Source organism: Aspergillus aculeatinus, assembly GCF_003184765.1.
Source record: "Aspergillus aculeatinus CBS 121060 unplaced genomic scaffold BO66scaffold_9, whole genome shotgun sequence".
In the NCBI taxonomy this organism is placed as follows: domain Eukaryota; kingdom Fungi; phylum Ascomycota; class Eurotiomycetes; order Eurotiales; family Aspergillaceae; genus Aspergillus; species Aspergillus aculeatinus.
Genome location: NW_020291478.1, coordinates 565,379 through 587,716, shown reverse-complemented (window position 1 = coordinate 587,716; position 22,338 = coordinate 565,379). Strand labels below are relative to the sequence as shown.

Below are 22,338 nucleotides of genomic sequence, written 5' to 3'. Positions count from 1 at the left end.
ATGGCTTCTAGACCTCCTCTATCGCCCCCGGTAAATGAGACGGAGCACTCCGTCAGCCGGATCACTCGTGAGGGGAAGAAGCTTACATACAAGCTTACTGTGATGCAACAACCCGAGCGGGCAAGAGCATGCGGTGCAGGCGCCAAATGTACGTCTTTGAACCCGCTTCATATGGATTGTTTGTTTGTGAAGAGACTGACAAAAATTGTCTCCGAAAGCTTCCGCCGACCGTCGTCCGGTTGATCCTCCGCCTGTGGTTGAGTTGCGGATTTTCGAATCGGATCCCAGCGACGACACGCTTTGTACGGACATCACCTTCGCTTATAACGCCAACTTCTTCCTCTACGCCACTTTAGACAACGCACGTCCAATGGCACAGGGTAGACTTGCTCCAGCTCCAACATTCCCCGTCCTCACAGGCGTGCCCGTGGCAGGAGTGGCATATCTTGATCGCCCTTTTCCGGCGGGATTCTTCATCTTCCCGGATTTATCGGTGCGTCACGAAGGACTTTACCGGCTGAGCTTCCATCTTTACGAGGAGACCAAGGAAAGCAAGGATGCGGACGAGGGAGCGCCGATCCCGTCACCAATGCTGAAGACGAACCCATTAAAGCCGATGACACCAAAGTCGTTCCTCGAATTTCGCCTCGAGGTTGTGTCAGTCCCATTCACAGTCTTCAGCGCGAAGAAGTTCCCGGGTCTAACACAAAGCACACATCTGAGTCGGATCATCGCGGAGCAGGGCTGCCGTGTCCGTATTCGGCGCGATGTCCGTATGAGACGTCGCGGAGACAAGGGATCTGATGACTACGATTATGACGAGGATAGGATGATGAGCAGCCGGCGTGATCGCTATTCTACCCCCGACACTTATCCGACTCCAGCCGAGCGCCCACGGTCGACAAGCATTGGCACCGTTGATCAAGGCTATGGGCCTGAGGCCTCGCGCCGTCCTTCTGCGGCCGAATATGGTTTCCAGAACCCGCGACTCTACCAGCATCCTATTGCTCATGCTCCAGCTCCAACTACAGCATCCACTCCCTCTCCCGTTACTCCAGCTGCATTTGCAACGCAGAATCCTACGTATCAATCGCACCTATCATTCGGGTCGACGCAAGCTCAGTATTCCGCACCTCAGATACCAAGAAATCCGCCGTCCGGGTCAGTGCCAGCCACTGCCTACTCACCTCATCCGACGCACTCGCATTCTAGAAATCCATCGACCAGCACCGAGCATGAGAAAGATGCGCACCGGATCTACTTACCACCTATTCGGTTGGACCCATTACATCCAGCGCCGTCACCCACTGAATCACGTTCTTCCGATCCTCCCATGTATCCGGTAGTCGCTCAGCACACGACAGCTCACCCCTCACGCAGCGGCAACATTCTTCCGCCGATCAGTGCGATCTCCGGCGAGATCCCCATCAATATGCCTCGGCCCCAGAACAACACTACTTCCAGTCCTGTTCATGAAATAGCCCAGAACAAAAGGCTATTGTGGGACACCAACTCTGGACCGACATTCTCCAAGCGAACGCACGAAGAATCCTTCGGCCATGCCGAGCGCCCACTGCACAACGGCATGCGCCCTGATCGAGAGCCCACTCCTCCAATGGAGCGACGGCTTTCCGATGCCCGACGGGAGGCATCGTACAGCCTGTCCCGGGATGAGTTGGCATACAAGCGAGCCAACGGCAGGATGGTCACTAAAATCTCTCCGGCTATGATTCATCATGGACAGAGTTTATAGCAGGGCTTTCTCTGTTTCCGCAAATTTAGGGAACACTTCTTTATATAGGACGGCGTCTTGGCGAACCGGCCCGTCGGGATGACTTATAATTTTCTTTTAACTTAACGAGGATTTTGGAAGGGCAATTTGGTCCAAAAAGAGAAGGGTTTTTGAGGGAGTTCAATTCGATTCTATGTCATGACAGCAGACATGACGTCTATACCACAGTTTTATTTTTTGTTTCCGTCGACATTGTCTTTGTTGTTGTATATGATCCAACTTGGATTTCACACCATACATATTCCCCCTATGTTTATTGTTAATGTTTGCTTATGATTGCCAAGTGGGATGGTGTCACCCGTCAGCTAGGTTGAATCTCGTTTTTTTTTTTTTTTTTTTTTTGAAACATCAGGCCAGCCAGAAATGAATATAGCCATCAGAAGTACGCTGTCAGATATTCATGTATCCATTTATCATCCACGATTACCCACTTGGATACCATGTACTGCATGTACATGTCTTAGTGATTCAGTGAAGTAACTAGTGATGTTTGTGAAAGTTGTGGTATGCCAATAGCTTTACAGGAGGGGATCTATCTCATTGGGGCTATGCTACATTCCAGAACACAGGACTAGGTAGCCTACTAGTAATTAATTGATGAGACATTGAGACATTGAGACATTCATTCCTCTCGGACCATGGAAAATGAAGCATTGTCATCCCAGACACGGTGTGTGTGTGGATGGGCTTGGCACATGAGGGACTGATTGCCTTACCTTAAATGTAAACAAACCCGGAACGCCCGAGGTAAACAACAATAAAAACAACATTGTTGGTCACTTGCTAAAAACAATCCACTTTGTCCTCTCCTCGTCCTCGTCATTGCCGCCGCCGCCGCTGCCTTCTCTGCCTGACCGCTTCTTTTCTCTCCTCCACTTCTCTTCCCCTCTCCCCCTCTCCCCCGCGTGGTTTTCCCCGGGTTTCTATCGTTCTTTGCCCAGTAGATGATATCCTTCCAGGATCTCTGTTGACGGAAGAAGATAAGATCGACTGGACCTGCGCCTATCTGACTCTGGATCGATAGAGTAAAGTGTGAAGGTGTGCAAGCGACCGACCAACCGACCGATCGACCGACCGACGGTGCGAAAGTGGATGGATGAATTGTGAGCACGCAAGCGCAGTAAGGATGGCCGATCGCGCCCATGGACACTGCACGGTCGAGGTTAGTACCAAGTACCTCAAGTAAACCCCTCCCCCCTCCGTTTCCTCCCGCTCTCTTGCTTCCAGTCTGTCTTATGATTTCTATTCCACCCGCACCGTTCAAGCTTCTGTCCTGCCCGTGGCGCGCTTTCACCTCCCCTTGCGCCAGCGGGTGTGTCACCTCTGCCGTCGCGTTCACAGACATCCAGGATTGGACTGGTTTTCAACGAAGCTCTGAATCAAAATTAACGCTGTCAATCTGTCCAACATTCAGGCCTCGATCGATAACCGTCCGGAGGGGAAGGGTGTTGACGCGCTCGAGACCGATCGCCAGCTCGAACTATCGCTTCAGTCCATGTGCGCCGACCCCCACGTGGTCCACCAACATAAAAGCCCCCGTCGCAAACACGCGCGCACCATTGGTGACTCTACCGCCGATGAATCCGAATCCGAGTCGGACGATTCCGGTCGATTTGACGATGCCGAAGAGTCGAATTACCCCTCCCGCGTGCAGAGTAGATCCCCGTCCGTTCATTCAGCAAAGCGACGGCGTTCGAATGAGTGGCCTTTACAGTTGGAGAACGGCGGGGAACCTTCGATGCCGCAAGATAATGATGATCAACAACATCCTGTCCAAAGGGCTGCGGGTAGCAGCAACAAGACGGGCGGGCACCGGAAGCCGTTCCAGACTGCAGTGGGTAAGATCTCTCCACGGACGTCAATGGGATCCGGCCGGTTCGGTCGCCAGGCTGGTGCGTCCGGTCGGGGCCGACGATCGCGGTTCGTCGAGGGAACAATGAGCGACAGCGTGAGCGAGAAGCCACCGAGTATCTTCTTGCGCGATGATGCACGCCACGCGGGAAATGGTACGGGCCAGCAAAGGGGCTCGGGCATATTCCGGTTTGGAAAGGCGATTGCCTCCGCCTTCAATCCCTTCGGCGCTTGGGGGTGGAAAAGCAATGCTGAGGCCAACAAACAGCCGGACGATCCGCTTGCTCAGGCAGAGCGGGCCTACGCGGAGCTCAAGCGCTCCGGATACAAGGGTACAGTCAAGGGCAGCTATATACGGAGTTTGGACGGGGAGTCTGGAGTTCCTCCCAAGTCCTGGAATCCCATCCCAGAGCCAGCGACTTACCGGCCCATGGCGCATCATGCGAGACAGAACTCGGGAGAAGGGAACGAGTCCGGAGGGTCTATTCGATCCTCGTTCCAGGAGCTGCGCAAGGCCAAGTCATCCTTGGGCATTCCATACATTAAGCGCTTGGACTCGAACAAGCTTTCATCCGAGGAACAGCCGGAGGGCGCAGAAGTGCGACGACAGAAGTCGCGTAAAGAGCTTCAGCGACAGGCCAAGCTGATGAAGCGCGTGAGCGACCTGGAGCTCAAGTTACAACGGGCGCGTCGGGAACTGCACGACTTGGTTGGCGACGAGGAGGAAGAAGAAGTGCAGGCACCGACTCCCTTTCTCGACAAACCATACTCTCGCAAATTTGTCCCCGGCGCACTTCCCTCGCTCCCATCGGAGCGGTTGTTGCACGGTAATAGCCAGCCGACATCCCCGACTTCCTCTCGAGCCGTGTCGACACCTTTACTCTCCCTGGCGGAGAACATTCACCAGAATGAGCCTGTCGAATCGCAGCAGAAAACCACGCCAAGCAAACCTATAACCGGTACGCAGCAGCAACAACATGGTATGACACCACGAACACCTAAGGATCCCCAGCCCCAATCGTCTTTGACCGCAGACAGTCCCACACTCAAACGCAAGTCGCCAGACCCTGCATCTCTAAAAAAGATCCAGCCTGAATCGACGCAACATACAGACAACCGCCAATATTACGGAACAGCCGGTACACCCACTCTTCGTAAGCCCAAACTGCCGAAAATGGGCCCCGGCGACAGCCCCGGCTCCGTCGAGCGAAAGCATTCTGCTTCCAGTCGTTCCCCGAACACCCCCAGCGAGGAACGCGGCCGCAGACGCTCCACCCCCCTCCGATCATCACCCAGCAACCCTCGCTCGCCTTCAGCAGCGGCGGCGCGTAGACGCGCCTCAAATTCCAGGAACCGTGCCCCCCAGCCTCAGCCTAGCCTGCGGATGAAAAAGGGCCGCCCAGATCTGCGATCAGCCAGTGCGGGCGAGAGCCTAATGCTGCCTAGTCCGGGTAAGGCGGATGACCACGACAAGGAAAATCAGCAGGCGCAGCTGCAGCTGTATAGCAGCAGCGTCGCGGTGGTGAAGACGGATCAGTCCGAGGAGATGGCCATAACGACGACTCTGGCATCTGGGGAGGTAAGGACCAGCCCCAGTCCCAGTTCATCTCCGAGTAAAAAGAAGTCGGCTCGCTACGAGTACATCCCGCCTGTGCCACCGCTCCCGAAGAACCTGTCTGCCACCGCGGCGAAGGTAGACCGACGGCTGGCGAAGGAGATGGGCAAGAAGCGGGAGGCGCGGGATCGCGAAAAGGCGCAGGCACAGCCTCAACCCCAGCCCCAGCCCCAGCCCCAGCCCCAGCCCCAGCCCCAGCCCCAGTCGCCATTGGCACAGAAGCTTGAGATTGTGGGAGCGGGCAAGCGGTCGGGCTCGGGCGGCGCGCACAGCTTCCAATGGCCGGAAGATTTTTTCTGAGGCGCTTGTTAGCTTTGGCCATGAGGTTGTTGCGGTGGAGTTGATACCCCCGTTGCTTGATGTTTTGCATGTTTTGTCTTGGTGTATTTGTCTGCCGGTCATTGCCATGCACCAGTACAGTACATGACATGAGCCTCTGAGTCGCTCGGTCATGGAGAGACCCTTGCTTTCGTCTAGTATGGCGATGGAGATAAGGGCAGGATATCTGTTTTTCCTATGTCCAATTTCCTACTACTACTACTTTAATGAACGTAACGACGTGATGACTGCTGCCAATGAAAGAATCCTTGAGTTTCTCCTTCGTCAATTGCCCAGTGAGGAAATACTATCATCCCTCAGCGCATAGCTAATCCGCTAAGCATGTACCTCATTTTAGTATCCCTTGATTCCAAGGACAGACCCCCAAATTACAAGATCGCCGTAGCATTAGCATGCGATCCAACACCTCCTACACATACACATGATATCGTTAGCCAAGATCTCCCACCGTGGACCTCCTACCTCCCACATCCCCCAGAAGAATCACCCCCCAACCAGGACCCAAGCAAAACAAAAAAGAGGAACTCAGGAACTCACCAAAAACCATAGCCGGCGCACTCGTCACAAAGACGGTCCACCGGCCCAACTCCCGACACCGGCTCGCCAAGCGTTCCAAATCCCACATCTCCCCGATCATCATCCCCCAGCACGCGAGCAACTCCTGATGCATGAAGCCTTGCCCGCCATCACGGGTGGGCGGCCAGCACTCGAACGTCGGCGAGTCCCCCGCCACCGCGGCGAAGTAGCAGTCATGCAACCAGGTCAGCACGTCCTCGTCCTGCGCGACCCCGGCCCAGCGGAGGTCGGCGTGGGAGCGGCGCGCGGCGGCGGTGCGCTGCTGGGCCGGCAGGGTGTGGTACTGCTCGACGAAGCCGGAGCGGACGAGGAGGAGGTCGCCCGGTTGGACGTCGCCGCCTTGGGAGGCGGGGAGTGGGTTGATGCCTTGGGCGCGGGCGCAGGCGTGTAAGGCGGAGAGGGGGATGGGGTGGGAGGTGTAGGGGTCGTAGGGGTGTTCGGGGTGCGTGGTGCGGTGGTAGTGCCGGTAGTTGAGGAGGATGGCGCGGGTGGCGAGGCCGTGGGTGGAGAGGTGGTGGATGCTGCATTTGTGGGGGGAGGGGGAGGGGGATGTAGAGGTCGTGGAGGGAGGTTTGAAGTCGGTGGATTTGGCCTTGGAGGGATTGGTTAGTTGGATGTGTCCGTGTGTCTGGTTTGGAACTGTACAGTACGCACCCCGTTGTAGAAGAGTTTGGTGTCCAGGTGGGCGAACTATAGTCATCGGGATCGATCAACAGGTTAGCATATATGACAGGATCGTTGGATTTCAAGCCTCTAGCTTTAGGGAGAGGCCCGGTAACAGAGAGCAGCGTACATGGCGAAACCCATCCCACTGGGTGCCACTTTGCGTGTTCAGGGTGTAGGTATCGTCGTAGACCACGTCCTCGACGAGCTCCTTGATCTGATGCTGGAAGGGCTCGCGGTCGAAGGCCGGGGTCTCGGGGATATGCAATGGGAGACTGTTGCTGCATCAGCTTCTCTGCACAACAGAGCCACGTAGTTTGTAACTACGCCCTCTACGAGACGAGACAATAGCCACTGATTCAACAAAACTCACTCAAGTCGAATCATCTCCCCCAGCTTGATCTCCGCAGCAGCAGCTTTGACCCGAGCCGGCGTCAGCAGATTCAACCGTCCGAGCTACCAAGTAGACAAGGTCAGCTAGGAAATTCGACGTGCATTCTCCCCGAAGACGAAACAGCAACAGTACAGTACCTGATCATCCTTCCCCCAAACCCATGCCGCATCCTTCGGAGCCCCGGGGATCTTAGGCAGTTCCTTGCGCGTGGGGAACCGCGTGCAATTCGGATCCCAAGGGAGCTGATCCGGAACTTGGACACGTTCAGAAGTAGTAGTCATGTTGGTAGTACGATCACCCACGGCAGAGGTTGTTGGCGAAACGATATCCGAAACCTTCTTCAGTCGTTCATTGATATACCCCATGGCGGTAGTGTTGTGCTACCGTATATATACATTTCCCCGCTTGCTGGAATTGACTGACCGTGGCTCACGGTGGATTGAGTTTGTGGAACCGGCAAGACTTGAAGCCCCATTATACCCTCCGAATGGACTGGAACTGTCCCCCATTTATGAGTGCTTCTCAGGGCTGCTCCATATCACTGCTTCTTTCGGGTATGACGAGCGTTCTTGGCCGAGGCATATGGACGGCTCGTGAGGGGAACATTGCCGAATGAAACACAATCTTCAGGCGAGGAACACGAATGAGAATTGACCATCCCCGCGGTGAAGCGTTGATAATACCGATTCTAAGATTAATAATGACGCATGGTGGGGTGGGGGGGAGTGAATCTTGACCGTTGATGTCAGGGAGCATGGAAGGCCGGTGAGGGGAAGTTGGCCGGAGTATCCGTGCATCTACAAGCGAAGGAAGTACTCGTCACGAGACTACTCAAGAAAAACTGCTTGGTAGGCCAGAAGGCCTCCTTTTTCGGTCTTTTGATTTCATCATCAAGGATAATGTCTCATAGTATGATACAAAGATGGTCCACGCTCAATCATTGTCCGACGTAATCCACATCCACAACAGAGAGACTGGAGCAGCCAAGCGACATATCCAGAACCTCAGACATTGGTCCATGTGAGGTGACGATATCAAACACAATAGTAACAGACTTCCCCCGTCCAGAAGATCGCTGCAATGAGAGTTCGAGACCTCCTCATGCATGAGTATGAAGAACGCCAAATTTGACCCCAGATGTAACAGTAGCCATTCCAGCACATATTTTACCAAATCCACCATAACCCATAAGGATCCCAATCACAATCGAAAGCCATGACCTTCTGCACGTCAAGACCATGTATGTATTCATTGGATGCTCCATCAGACGCCAGGGATATCAGGAGAAACAAAAAAAGTAGTCGTGGACGGACATAAACCACTCCTCAGAGAAAAGAATAGCAACAATAATCGCTAAGCGCATGATACAATGAACTGCTGCTTGACAGTCATGAAAAGACAAAACCAAAGGGACGATTTAAATCTGCGTAGGCACACCGGTGGACTGAGGAGCATTGCGACCACCACGGAGACCGCCACGGCCACGAGAGTTGTATCCACGACCATAACCTCCGCGGCCACGGCCGTAGCCTCTTCCTCTGCCACGGCCCCGATAGCTGCCCCGATATCCATCGACGCTGCCCTGGCCAAAGGTCTCGATGTTCCGCTTCTCCTCCTCACCGCGCCACTCACGACCACCGGCACGAGCACCAGTGCCCTCTTCCCGGTCACGAGCCTCACTTGAGATGTTGTCAAAGAAGGAGGTAGCCCGGTTGTACGAATTGACGTTATCCGCACTAGGCTTATCGGCATATTCGTCCTCGCCTTCAGGGAAAGCAGCCTCGGCTTCATGCACCGGTGAGCCAGTGGCGATAGCCTCCTTCACCAGGTCCTGCTTGTTGAACTTGGCATTCGCGGTCTCGAAGTCGTAGTCGGTGTCAGGAACCTCAACCTTCTTCGCCTGGCCCTGATAAGGAGCGCGGTGACCACCACGTCCGCCCCGTGGGTGCGGGTGACCGCCGCGGGGAGCCCGGTTTCCCTCGTAAGGCTTCATCTCAGCGAGCTGCTTTGCCACAGCGTCCACAGACGCATCGCCATGACCCGGAGCCTTCTGTGCACTGGGCTGGGGCAATTTAGCCATGGCAGCCGCAACAGCAGCAGTGGCAGCACGAGTGGCTTCAGTAATTGCCGCCTGAGCAGCAGTACCTTGCGACACATTGTTTCCCACACCAGCACCGGGGTAAGGGCCTACAGCTGGGACTGGCGGCTTAGAGTGCGTAGCAATCGGGATGGCCGGCTGCACACGTCCGCTCCTGGGTCCGGTGGGTGGTATCTTGGATGCAACCGGAAGCGCCGCCGCCGCCGCGGGAATACTGGAGGCTTGTACGGCTTCCGTTACGGAAGGTTTCGATTCAACAGGGGGTGGAGGAGGGTTCTGACCAGCAGCAGGTGCAGGCGTGGCATTCCGGCTGGCGGGCTTACTGGAGGGCCGTTCACCAACGGGAAGCTCGGAGGTGGCTTTAGGAACGTTTACAGGGCCCGCACCAGGCGCCCCCTGACGCTGTGGCGGAGGGGTCTGGTGTTGACCAGGGGGTCCAATAGGCATCTGATGAGGGGGAAACTGGCCTGGTCCTTGAGGGAATCCTTGACCCGGGGGAGGGTACCATCCTGGGGGAGGAGCTCCGTACGGCATATTAGGGAATCCGGGCCCAGGAGGGAAACCAGGAGCCCCAAAGCGCTGCCCATAGGGAGGGTAGAAGCCCTGGAACTGAGGTTGCTGGGGATAGCCAGGAGCGGGACGAGGAGGTTGCTGTGCTTGGGAGTGAGGAGGAATGCCTTGAGGACCTGGACCAGGACGAGACATGCTCTACACCAATTGACACGTTAGCATCTTGCATCACAGAGAAGTGTTTTCTTGTGCAAAGGCCAAGGGTAAGGTGTTTTGATCTTGTCAGAAGGAAGGCAACGGAAAAATCCACACGGTTTTGCGCATTCAGAACAGGTCTGTGAGTTTACATCCGAAATATTTCATCATAAGATCGAGTGTCCAATGGACACCAACACCAGAGGTGATGAGGGGCGGGGAGAGTGGAGAGTGTGGTGAGCAAACTTACCCCCAGGATGGCAGGATCATCAGGGACCTGAGGAGGCTCAGATGGTGCATTTTCCTTCTTGTCCTCCGCTACGCTAATGTCTTTTACGTCGCTGCCCCGGAAGACAATGTATTCATAAACACTGGCAGACGGGGCGATCTCTTCAGCTGGGTTGCCTCGACGGCCCTCAGTTCCAAAAGAGACGACATTCTCCAGAGCTATTGTGGACGCTTCAGGGTTGATCTCATGCAAGGTTCCAACATAGCTAGCGGGGGGAGATGTCAGCACGAACAGTCATTGGCAATGACTCCGAGGGCAATGGACGCGAGCACGGAGCTGAAGCCGAAGCAGGAAGCTTCAGAAGGGTTGGAAAGGTGGCACATACCGAATGTCACTCTTGGAGATCAGGTTGAACCGCTGACTGCCAGGTGTTAACTCCCGCCTAGCCGCACAAACCCTGGATCACACCAGTAGGTAGGCATAGAAGACTGACCCTATTAAATGGTTCATATCCATGCTGAGAGGGAGAGTTGCGCGATTGACGCGCAGAAAAAGAGAGAAAGAAACAAGGGGAAGAAAGAGGGAGAAGTGAAGATATAGGAAAATTGGGGAAGAGAGAGAAGGGCAGAGAAGTGAAAGGAAGGAGGAAGAGGAAAGGTCGAAATAGAAAGACGGAAGAAGCCGGTTTTGTGGGTGGGAAGAGCTGGGGCTCCGGTGAGCGTGAGAAGCTCACCGCGCAGTTCCTTCGCCAGTTTTGCCCAAAAGGAACCACGTGAGGGCGGGGACGGGACCGAAAGTTGCTTGCTTGCTGGAGCTTAGTCATGATACCGTGGGTCGGGACTCGGTGATGATGATGATGATGATGATGATCACAATCACAAAAACTCAATTGATTACAACCAGTGTTTTCCTCTCATCTGATACCTTTCACAAGCTTCACAATGGCGCAATCGAGCCATCGCGATGACTTCTTTCAGACTACGTTCGTTTCCTTATCGCTGCCCAGCTGCAGTTCGCATGCACCTCGCTGATTCCTTCCGGCTGCAGAGCTTCCCTTGATGAGCAAAAACGCAAGGATGCCAAGTCACAAAATACCAACGGAAACCCTATTCGGCTCCAGAGTAAGATTCTGGCCGTCGCTGCTGATCCCTTAAACGCAAACGCTGTCTTCGTGGCTCAGAGTGGTGGAACAGTGCGCAAGGTCATACTCGAAGTAGGTGCACGGCACAGCCGTTTTGCGAGGACTGTGGCTAAATTATGGGGATCTGTCCTTGGGTATCTGTGTTAGACCGGAGAAACCGCAGCCATCTACAAGGGCCCAACCGCACCGATTACGAGCTTATGCTTTTCACCCAATGGTCGCCTGTTATTCGCTGGGTGCTGGGATAAGACGGTCTGGAGTTGGGATGTAACTACAAAGGAACGCAAGCTGCGATATGAAGGCCACACGGATTTTGTCCGGTCCGTCATCAGCACGAGACTACGTGGGCAAGATGTTCTGGTTTCGGGTGGCGCCGATGCGCAAATAATAGTTTTCGACATCGCGACTGGGCAACGATTGGCCGTGCTGAAGGGCCACGCCAAGGGGATTCAAGATTTGGCCTTTGATCCTATCTCGCTGGACTCGGATAGCCCAGACCCGATTGTATTCAGTGCCGGAAGCGACAGAGAGATTCGCCAATTCGACATCTCTAAGGGCAGCCAAGATCAAACCGGTACCGCTGCAATCCTGGCTCACGAGACCAACGTGCACAAACTGTTCTTCGACCAGGATGCCGATTTGTGGACTGCTTCAGCCGACAAGACTACCAAGTGCTTGAGTCGAGATGATGGCTGGAAACCCAACACAACCCTGGATCATCCCGACTATGTTCGTGATGTGGTGGTTTATGAGCAAGGTGGGTGGGTGGTCACAGCGTGCCGTGATGAAGAGGTGCGCGTATGGAATCGATCGGTAGGTCTATACTCCTCTGCGATTGCTGCGTTGACTGGACTTCTGCTAACCGCAACGAAACAGACCGGACAACTCTACCATACCTTCTCTGGACATTACGAAGAAGTGACAGGGCTAGTACTCGTGGGTGCAACAGTCGTCAGTGTCAGTATTGATGCTACTATCCGACAGTGGTCTCTGAAGCCCGATGAGCTTCAGACGGCAGTAGCCATGGCACAAAAGACCTCGACCGAGGATGAAGAGCAGCCCACCAACTCCGGGTCGATGCTAACGGAAGAGGAGGAGCGGGAGCTGGCCGAGCTTATGGGCGAGGACTGAGACTACTCCAAAAATTCATAAATGACCGTCACGACTATACTCGTACTTCCAAGCGATAATCAGTAGAATCAGCCCGTAGCGTACGGTCTCACGTAGAATGCCGAGGTGTGACTACCATCCACGTGACCATGCAGGGGCGAGTCCATGACGCACGGGCGACGATCTCCCGGATGCGGGCCAGGCGGACTAGTGATGTTACTAAACTGACTAGTAACGCGGGCACATGCGTTTCCTCCCTCTTTCCCCTCTCCCCTCATCCGCCGCTTGCCTGTCTGTCTGCCGAATCACTCCGTGTATTGCTGGTTCTCTGGATCAGATCGTTTGCAGCTGGTTTGTCACTCACTCTCTTATTCCCCGCTAGTTCCCTGCCATCTTTTAGCCCGACACAACGGCCAAGTGGTGATATCTTATCGGCTGCCTGTAGCTGCTTTCTAACCCACGCGCGCATCGCAAGCAGGCTGCCTATCTAGTGCGAGATCTCGACGAACTATCGACTGGTTTGAAAGGCTTAGGACCACGTGAATGTCTTACGGCCTCAACATGGCTGCCCCATCAGGCATGCATCATAATCTGGCCGACGCAGGACCGAAGCTCGTCAATCGACTGCGGGACAGCAAATCACCTTACGTCCGTCGAATCCCCGCAAATCGAACCCCGTCTATTCTCATTGACGAATTAATAGGTGCGGGCGCATATGAACAATCCAGTAGCATGGCAGCTTTGGGACACAGAAGCCATCGAGTTGGCCAGACGCCATAATCGGCTGATCTTCCTGAGCATCGGGTATTCGGCATGTCATTGTAAGCCTGCCTCTCCCTTTGATACTTGGTCGCATTGATTCTCGGAATTAATTACCGGCATTAGGGTGCCATGTTATGGAAAAGGAGTCTTTCATGTCCCACGAAGTGGCTTCAGTGCTGAACGAGTCGTTCATCCCAATCAAGGTGGACAGAGAGGAGCGACCCGATGTCGACGATGTCTACATGAACTATGTCCAGGCAACCACTGGATCGGGCGGCTGGCCCTTGAATGTTTTTCTTACTCCAGATCTTGAACCTGTTTTTGGTGGGACTTACTGGCCCGGCCCCAACTCCTCCAGCCTGACAGGAAACGAGACGATCGGATTTGTCGAAATCCTCGAAAAGCTCCGGGATGTCTGGCAGACACAACAGCAGAGGTGTCTCGAGAGTGCGAAGGAAATCACCAAACAGCTCCGCGAATTCGCCGAGGAGGGCACACATTCTTACCAAGGCGATCGGCAAGCGGATGAAGACCTGGACATTGAGCTTCTGGAGGAGGCCTATCAGCATTTCGTTTCGCGATACGATCCCGTACATGGAGGATTTTCCACGGCTCCTAAATTCCCCACACCCTCCAATTTGGCCTTTTTGCTGCGCCTGGGGATCTATCCAACTGCGGTGTCGGACATTGTCGGGAAGGACGAGTGTGAGCGGGCGACCGCCATGGCTGTCAATACGCTTATTAGCATGGCGCGTGGAGGAATTCGAGACCATATCGGGCACGGTTTTGCGCGGTACAGTGTCACTCCAAACTGGGGATTACCTCACTTCGAGAAGATGCTGTACGACCAAGCACAGCTTTTGGACGTCTTCGTAGACGCATTCAAGATCACTCATAATCCTGAGTTACTGGGGGCTGTGTACGACCTGGTCAGCTATCTCACATCGGCTCCGATCCAGTCACCAGCAGGCGCTTTCCACTCCTCAGAAGATGCAGACAGTCTCCCGACGCCCAATGACACCGAGAAGCGTGAAGGCGCATTTTATGTATGGACGTTGAAAGAGCTGACTCAGGTACTTGGTCAGCGAGATGCTGGGGTCTGTGCTCGTCACTGGGGTGTTCTGCCGGATGGCAACATCCCGCCCGAGAACGACCCACATGATGAATTTATGAACCAGAACGTGCTATCGGTCAAAGTGACCCCTAGCAAATTGGCCAAAGAATTTGGTCTCGGAGAAGACGAGGTGGTCAGGATTATCAAGTCTGCAAAGCAAAAGCTGTGCGACTACAGGGAAAGGACTCGCGTACGTCCGGACTTGGACGACAAGGTCATTGTTGCCTGGAATGGACTTGCCATCGGGGCACTCGCCAAGTGCAGTGCACTATTCGAAGAAATTGAAAATACGAAGGCATCACAGTGTAGGGAGGCGGCAGCCAAGGCAATCAACTTCATCAAGGAAAACTTGTTTGACAAGTCAACGGGACAGCTATGGCGCATCTACCGCGACGGGGCTCGGGGGACCACCCCTGGCTTCGCTGATGACTATGCGTACTTGGTAAGTGGACTGTTGGATATGTACGAGGCGACTTTCGACGACAGCTTTTTGCAATTCGCCGACCAGCTGCAGAGTGAGTGCCTAGTAAATGTTGAAAATAAGCTGGATTGCTAACACATCAATAAGACTTTCTCAATGACAACTTCCTCGCACACGTTGGCTCCACACCCGCAGGTTACTATAGCACCCCCTCAACCATGACCCCAGGCACTCCTGGTCCTCTCCTACGCTTGAAAACCGGGACCGAGTCAGCCACCCCATCCATCAACGGCGTCATTGCGCGCAATCTGCTGCGCCTCGCGAGTCTCTTCGAGGAGGAGGGGTATCGTACCCTAGCCCGCCAGACCTGCCGCTCGTTCTCAGTGGAGATTCTGCAGCACCCATTCCTTTTCGTGGGACTCCTAGACGCCATCGTCGGCTTGGAGACGGGAACGCGGAACATCACGGGTGTATTCAGCACAGCAGCCATACCGCCGGGGCCAAGCAGCAGCAGCACACAACAAGCATCATCTACCGACACCACCACCACCACCACCAGCAACGCTGACGAACCGATTGCCGTCCGCGATCTCCTGGTAAAGAAGCTCCGCGCCGAGGCCGGCCCAACACTATCGACGGCTACCACGACCGTCTCACTTGTGGATATCAGACCCTCCCATCTGGGAGATTTTGTAGGAAACCAGTCTTTCTGGCTGCGGACGCGCAACCCCCTGTACAAAGAGTTGCGGCCGACCCACCCGGCAAAGAATCATCTTATGGTCTGCGAGACGGGCCGCTGCACGATAGTAGATCTCTGACCCCTAGTCTCTTTCTCTCTCCATTGAACAAAGGATAAATGACCAAAGGAATTTCTTTTTCTCTTGCATCTGTTTTTCTTTTGCTGGGAAGGCCAAGCTTGCACTTTTACCACATAGCTGCAAGATAAGGTTGTTCATTCCGTGGAATCAAGGTGTTCGTGTTGGTGATTCAGTCTGGTCTATGGCGTTAACGCTGTTCAAGCCCGTTCCTGTTCCTGTTCCTGTTCCTGCCAAGTGATAGTCCTCCTTGTAATCAATCAATCAAAGCACCAGCTCGACACCCAGACAGCCCGGTCAGGTCACCGCTCGTCCCTCTGTACAAATTAGGAGGTCATTGTATCAAACGCGAAGAATCCACTTTCGAAGATGCTCAAGCCAATGGGAATCTTTCCGGGGCGCCCGCGGCGAACGCGACGTGGGGGGCTTCGGAGGCGAGGCGAGGGGAGACTCGGGAGGATGGGATCTAATCTGATTTGATCTGGTCAACGATGATGCCTGAGGTACACATGTATCTGTGTCGGCTGGATGGGTTGCTTGGTAATCTAGGCTAGAGGTCGATCTAAATCCTGGGCCATACGAGAGGGCTGCGTGTTCTTGATTCATAGTCCAGGACTTCGTAGGGATTGACTCCTTCTTCCTAAATACCATCGCTTCCATGTATCATAAAATCATGTGTTCAGCAGACCTCACGCTATTCGCTATGTACCGAGCACTGAACAAGAAAATAAAAACCCGGGACAATAAGTCGAGCCCTTGGAGGCTATAAAACAACAATCCTCCATATGTAGCCACGCAATCCACAAAATGCTTATCAAAGTCACATCAAGTCTCATAACACAAAGCCTGCAGTGTGCTAGTCATCTAGCAGAATCACAGTAAAGCAGTATTCATATATTACATAACAACATCAGTCATTCCACAGGATCTTATCGTCGAATCCGAGGTCAAATTCCACTCGCGAGAGCAGATTTCAAAGTCGTGTGGATAGCATTTGTCAATGCGAGGAAGGATCTCACATGACCACGCAATCCTTATTCCGATCTTTGGGGCGCTCTGCAGACCCTGCTGAGATGGAGTTCCCATAGGGTCGTCTTCCGGCCGTGGTTCGTGAGTAAGGCGTTTCCGTAGAGTTAACGGCGCTGCGTTGAGGCGACGGATAGATCGGACCACTGGCGGCCTGCTCGTAAGAAGGTGGCGGGACTTCATCGTCGTGCACAGGATGATGAGTTGTAAAGCGTGTCTGCGAGCGTCGTCCTGAGCCCTGACTTTGTCGCGACGGCTGGTTTCGCGCAGCTGCCGCGTACGTGCCTCCGCTGCCAGTGCTGCTGACGTTAACACCACTGGATGAACGATTGTGAGCATAGGCTGATTCGCGGGATACACCAGTGGAGGCATTGGACATGGAGGCGCGATGGGTCGGATCTCTGTCATTGCTGGCAGTGCTTTCTCTCTGTTCCTCTTCCTGGTACTGCAGGGACAGAGCGTAAGCGTAGTCAGCGTCCGCCTGCTCCTGAGGAGTGAGATTGGCACTTTGCCGTTCCGGAGGCGCTGGTAGAGAGTCTCTTGGATTGCTTGAGGTTCGTGGTCCGGAGGGATCAGACGCCCTAGGAGCATCATGGCTGACAGGGCGGAAGTCTCCGGCATAGTAACTGGTGTTTGATCCATTTACGTCAACAAGGCTCTCCCACACAACTTCCGCATGAGAGGCATAGCCAGCGTCGGTGACTAGTGTGAATAACCGATTGAGCTGTGGGTGTTTGTAGAGCGTTGTGAAATGGTCATTGCGGAAAAGAATGGACAGTGACCCCGGCTGCAACTTTGCCAGCAATTGATCGAGGCCAAAGGGACTCAACTGAGTTGCATTTTCCACATCGGTAAAGCCATGGATGGTGTGTATATCTTGCATAGTTTGTTCTTCCTGAGGCGTTAGCGAGCCTCCTTGGATGACTCGATCTTCGAGCTCCTGCATACGAAAGGGCAGAAGCTGGATATCCTCGTAAAACTGCGCTACCCGGTCCAAGGCTGCATGGGCTTCCGTAGATGGAGCGGCTACCCAGCCATGAACCAAAGGTACGCCGAATGTACTATACAACCGGATAACATCGGTCTGAAGAAAAGTGCCAAGGCTATCTTCGGACTCCTGCGCGCGTTGTGAGAATGGGCTAAATAGGGGAATGGGACAGCCTTCATACCAATGTGAGTCGTGGATTGACATTCATGCCGGTATGTAGCATAGTCAAAAAGCGACTGAGAGCCTCGATGTCCGGAAGTTCATCGTTCGGGCCCAAGCATGTCGTAAGCTCGTCAAACAATGCTTCTATCAATAACCCTAGAGAGATCTGCTCCCTAGTCTGTAAAGCCCGTACGATGGGTGGCTGAACTTCTTGCCCTGCTGCACGTAGAACAAGGGCGTTCACTAGTGCTAAGAGAGGACATGGACCGTTTTTATTCTGTATGAGAACTGGTGAGTCGCAGAGGATGCCTGTCGTGTTCGTCCAATGAACATGCCGAATGGAATAGGTCTCGGATCTTTGCTCCTGCTGGCGCTGCATTTCAGTTTCAGTTAATGGAGCCGTTAGTGGTGACTGAGCACGGGCCTCTGCAGTTGGTTCGGATGTTGTTTTCGGTCGTTCCGGTAAAGGTGGACCTGAAAGACGCTTTTGTGGCTGAGACATATTGGGAGATGAGTTCATGATTCCATATTCCGTGGGACCTAATCGGCTGGATTCTCCAATCTGCGAAGGAGGAGCATCGTTCAAGTCGATAAGAACATGAGATGAGCCCGTAGCATTGGTATCTAAAGATGCCGGGGTACTTATGCTCCTATCTGGCGAAAGTCTGCATGGCTCATGCAAATGCTGAGCAGGCTCGACTTGCGAATGTGGCGTGGGTTGCGTGGCAGTGTTAGTATGTTCATCAGCCCACGGGGACGCCTCGTCAGGCTGTTCCAAGAGCGACAAGCGTGCGGTCATCGGGATATAGCCTTCGTCTACGCGAAAACGCCGTTAGAGCTGAAGCCACGGACAGAGCGCTCTGGGTAGACCTACCTTGACCTAAGCGGACACTTGCCCCGTCCTGGGAGATCGATGATGTTTCACCATATGAAGCACGGGACTGGGGATCTTCCCACGGATTCGCCCCGGAAGGCATTCTTGGCTTGAGGAATGGGTTATTGGACTGCAGCGGCATAGAAGAATGCTGGCCCGAGTGCGGATCCCATTCAGAGTCATTCCCAGCATTTTGGTGTTGTGGCTGCTGCCACTCGTTTGTATGGGGCCTTCCATGAGCTCCGGGAGTCAAGACTGTCGGTACACGGGCGACCCTACCATTTCCTGTTGCCTGCGCACCATTCACAGCGGGTACGGTTGGCGCAGGTTGCGTTAGACCGGAGGACTCATGCGAGCCAAGGTTGAACCTCTCCACGAGCTCGTCCGCCCATGCATTCGTGGCATCACCGGGAGAGGCCCTGGTTGGAGACTTCTGCGCCTGTTCTAGAGGCATCAGGTCAAATGCCGGTGAAGTGTTGAGGTCGGGATAGAAGATGGAGTCGGGGGAAGCGGCCCGCTGAGGTTGGGGGGTGCTTTGAGCCCTTCGAGGGCGAGTAAGACGCTTTGGGGACGACGACGACAATGACTTGGAGGTTGGTGAGGATTTGGACGACAGATGGCGGGGGTCTGCAGAATCGTAGGCTTGGCCGAGACTTTGGAGACGTGGCGGAGCTCGTTTTCGCAGGACCATGAAGGCGGGTTCTTGCCGTCCAGATCTTGGGGGGGGGGGTGGAGGGACCGGCCGAGCTCACGGGCGTCAATCGATGAAACGTTGGACAAGCTTGGGGGCCAATAGGATTACAGGCAGAATGAGTATGGAAAGAAGTGAGAGGCCAGTGAACTTTAGTTGAGTTGGTGACAAAGAAACGACAGGTGCAGTCAGACACCTTCGATGCATGAATGAATGGATAGATGGATGATGGAAGGGGAAATGCCGACAGGCGTGTGGTTGGAAGCTACCGGGGGATGTATACGTAACGGGGGGCAGTAGCTCCAAGCCTCGTCACTGGCGTAGTAAACACTTCAGTCGACGACCATAATCCGGCGCATTTGGCCAGGGCTATGAAAGAGAAGGATGCAATTGAAATGCGTAAACTTGGAAGCAGCAGCTGACAGGGATAGCAACTGAGAATGAGTCGAACGAGGGTCACAGGCACCCGAATTCCCATAGATGTGGAATAGAAGGGTTAACTTACAGTCGACCTCGGATGGCTGTCAATTGGCGGTGGAGATTCCAATTACTCCAACACATACAGCCAATTACCGCAAGGGTCAGCAATTCAGCAATTCGGCTGCCTGGATCTCCTGTGCTGTCCCGGCAACGTGTATTGTATGGTAAAGTGATAAGTAAACCCTGACACAATCTCCACCTGAAGCACAGCCACTGTACCCACTGCGAAGCCACTTATCACGAGCCACTCGATGACGTCTTGGGCTGCTACGCCGGCAGGCGGAAAAACCACATTTCCCGCCCGCAGCACAGCGCTTACATAACTCCTGCATTATCACAAGCTCGTGGGGGGTCCGTGCGTTATCGCAGAAAAAAAGTGAAATGAACCCCCCAGATCAAGTAGGCTTATCAGCTAACTTAGAGGTCTAGCATTGCGACATAATTTATCTCCTCATTTGCGTGTTCGATGCGGAACGGTTGGATTTAGAATTTGATGAATTGAGAAAGCTTCCTCCCCTCCTCTTTCCTGCGTCGCCCAGCATGCATTCTTACGTGCGACCGAATCAGTTCGTCGCCTTCAAGCTCCCGTCCGATCAGACGAGGATCCAAAAGATTGTCCCTAATACGTATGCGCGCGCGCCTCGCCCCCGACCGAGCAAATGGGCTCGACTCTCCGTTCTTACACTCTTAGCTGACCGAGAGACACCTCTTTAGCCAAGTATTCCTGGGCAAATATGGAACGTTCCCCGCCAACCAAATCATTGGTCGTCCCTTCTACCTCACCTTCGACATCCACGAAACCCCCGGCGAGCCCGATAGCACCCACCTACGCATTGTCTCGGCGGCCGAGCTGCATGCGGAACACCTTATCGCCGAAGGCGAAGGCGACGGCGACGACCAAGAGCCCAGCGATGAGGCATCGACGATGCGCACCAACCGCGACACGATCGACGATCGCTCGACGCAGAAGCTGACCATCGAGGAGATCGAGGCCCTGAAGAAGGAGAGCACGGGGGCCGGCAAGGAGATCATCGCCAAGCTCCTGGAGTCACATTCGGCAATCGATCAGAAGACGGCATTCTCGCTGGCGAAATACAAGCTGCGCAAGGAGCGGAAGTACATGAAGCGGTTCACGATCATCCCCTTGGATGTCAGCTATTTGACGAACTATATGCTGCAGGACAAGGAGGCGGCGAGAACGCTGGAGATGCGCGACGAGGCGCTCGGTCTGCTGGGGTGTTGGGGCAACGTGCACCACGGAGGCAGCACCTCCTTCGACATGGAGACCGTTCTGTCCAAGCCGAATGGGCGGTACCTGGTCGTGGATGATACCGGTGGCTTGGTGGTCGCTGCTATGGCGGAGAGAATGGGGATCCTCTACCCGCATGATGGAGACTTCGATGACGAGCAGCAGGACGCTCATCAGAAAGTGCCTGCAACCGCCGGCGCTCAGGCAGAGCACGAGGAGGAGGCACAACCGACCGAGGGTGGTGCCCCGTCACGTCGGAATCGTCGCCCGCAGATGTCTGCGCAAGGCAACACCATCACCTTGCTCCATGCGAACAAGCAACCCAACATCAGTCTCCTGAAATACTTCGGTTACGAGGCCGACGACCCGAGCGACTCTCACCCTCTCTACACGAACTTCAAGACTGTCTCCTTCATGCAGCTTCTGGACCCCAACGCAGACAGCATCTACGCTCAGGAACCCACGGAGATCCCCGCCGAGGAGCTTTCCACATTCAAGTCGAGCAAGCGCAGTGCTTACCACCGCAAGCGTGGTCGGTGGATGCGGGTACGACGAACCGTCGACGAGGCTCGGGCTGGTGGTTTCGATGGCTTGGTGATCGCAACCCTGATGGACCCGAGCAGTGTGCTGAAGTACACGATCCCACTATTGGCCGGCTCGGCCCCTGTCGCCATATACTCGCCCAACATCGAGCCCCTGACAGAGGTAATGGATTTGTACTCAACCGCAAGAAAGACTGCTTTTATCAACCGAAGGCGCGAGTTGGTGGAGCAGAAGGCCACATCAGATGATTCGGTTGATGTGAAATCCGAGCTCGAGGAGGAATTCCCTCTCGACCCGACCCTGCTACTGGCACCTACCTTGGAGACATCGAGAGTTCGGGTGTGGCAGGTCCTGCCAGGGCGCTCACATCCCCTGATGTCCAGTCGGGGTGGTGCGGACGGCTTCGTTTTCCACGGAATTAAAGTTGTTCCCACGCAAGAACACATTGAGGCAGCAGGTAACCCCAGCCGCAAGAAGAGAAAGGTCGCTCGGTCAGATGAGACCCCGGCAGACAGTGGCGAGGGTGTTGATGTGGAGATGACTGTGTAAACTGTGCTGGATTGCCAATTCTCTTGTTGAACGTGTAACATAGACTCTCTACGAATTACCAAGTCGGAAAGGGTTCAATCCTTATGTGGAATCTCATGATGTTAATGTCAATTTCCGAGCAATAACCCGGGAAATCCTGTTACGGATCTGC

At 54.4% G+C, this 22,338-nt stretch overlaps 8 protein-coding genes across 8 annotated transcripts; 5 read left to right on the top strand and 3 right to left on the bottom strand.

Annotated features, from left to right (window-relative positions):
• veA (sexual development activator VeA) lies at window positions 1-1,753 on the top strand (the record flags this gene model as incomplete). Its single annotated transcript, XM_025643491.1, has 2 exons — window positions 1-148; window positions 219-1,753. 2 exons carry the CDS (start codon window positions 1-3, stop codon window positions 1,751-1,753), a joined length of 1,683 nt encoding a protein of 560 aa, XP_025506862.1.
• A 1,486-nt stretch (window positions 1,754-3,239) lies between these two features.
• BO66DRAFT_316463 (putative nuclear RNA binding protein) lies at window positions 3,240-5,558 on the top strand (the record flags this gene model as incomplete). The annotated part of the gene is made up of 2 exons (XM_025643512.1): window positions 3,240-4,508; window positions 4,575-5,558. Coding segments are annotated over 2 exons (2,253 nt in total), but the record flags the coding sequence as incomplete, so codon positions are not given.
• Window positions 5,559-5,965: 407 nt separating this feature from the next.
• BO66DRAFT_316280 (uncharacterized protein) lies at window positions 5,966-7,511 on the bottom strand (the record flags this gene model as incomplete). Its single annotated transcript, XM_025643501.1, has 6 exons — window positions 5,966-6,006; window positions 6,135-6,765; window positions 6,828-6,863; window positions 6,967-7,111; window positions 7,210-7,292; window positions 7,368-7,511. 6 exons carry the CDS (start codon window positions 7,509-7,511, stop codon window positions 5,966-5,968), a joined length of 1,080 nt encoding a protein of 359 aa, XP_025506860.1.
• Window positions 7,512-8,647: 1,136 nt separating this feature from the next.
• BO66DRAFT_399228 (putative G2/M phase checkpoint control protein Sum2) lies at window positions 8,648-10,778 on the bottom strand (the record flags this gene model as incomplete). The annotated part of the gene is made up of 4 exons (XM_025648673.1): window positions 8,648-10,036; window positions 10,284-10,527; window positions 10,648-10,719; window positions 10,756-10,778. The coding sequence occupies 4 exons, from the start codon at window positions 10,776-10,778 to the stop codon at window positions 8,648-8,650; spliced, it is 1,728 nt and encodes a 575-aa protein (XP_025506859.1).
• Window positions 10,779-11,203: 425 nt separating this feature from the next.
• Window positions 11,204-12,560, top strand: BO66DRAFT_343980 (WD40 repeat domain-containing protein; the record flags this gene model as incomplete). The annotated part of the gene is made up of 4 exons (XM_025644502.1): window positions 11,204-11,244; window positions 11,310-11,475; window positions 11,551-12,216; window positions 12,280-12,560. The coding sequence occupies 4 exons, from the start codon at window positions 11,204-11,206 to the stop codon at window positions 12,532-12,534; spliced, it is 1,128 nt and encodes a 375-aa protein (XP_025506858.1). The 3' UTR covers window positions 12,535-12,560.
• Window positions 12,561-12,797: 237 nt separating this feature from the next.
• Window positions 12,798-15,907, top strand: BO66DRAFT_389592 (thioredoxin domain-containing protein). The gene is made up of 5 exons (XM_025646824.1): window positions 12,798-12,864; window positions 12,992-13,161; window positions 13,217-13,334; window positions 13,399-14,904; window positions 14,958-15,907. Exons 2-5 carry the CDS (start codon window positions 13,075-13,077, stop codon window positions 15,626-15,628), a joined length of 2,382 nt encoding a protein of 793 aa, XP_025506857.1. The 5' UTR covers window positions 12,798-12,864; window positions 12,992-13,074; the 3' UTR covers window positions 15,629-15,907.
• A 343-nt stretch (window positions 15,908-16,250) lies between these two features.
• On the bottom strand, window positions 16,251-19,405 carry BO66DRAFT_469239 (uncharacterized protein). Its single transcript, XM_025652713.1, has 3 exons — window positions 18,676-19,405; window positions 17,821-18,617; window positions 16,251-17,768 (listed from the first exon to the last, which is right to left on the bottom strand). Exons 1-3 carry the CDS (start codon window positions 19,364-19,366, stop codon window positions 16,641-16,643), a joined length of 2,616 nt encoding a protein of 871 aa, XP_025506856.1. The 5' UTR covers window positions 19,367-19,405; the 3' UTR covers window positions 16,251-16,640.
• Window positions 19,406-20,248: 843 nt separating this feature from the next.
• Window positions 20,249-22,306, top strand: trm6 (tRNA 1-methyladenosine methyltransferase subunit GCD10). Its single transcript, XM_025650306.1, has 2 exons — window positions 20,249-20,472; window positions 20,561-22,306. The coding sequence occupies exons 1-2, from the start codon at window positions 20,387-20,389 to the stop codon at window positions 22,185-22,187; spliced, it is 1,713 nt and encodes a 570-aa protein (XP_025506855.1). The 5' UTR covers window positions 20,249-20,386; the 3' UTR covers window positions 22,188-22,306.
• The last annotated feature ends 32 nt before the right edge of the window (window positions 22,307-22,338 follow it).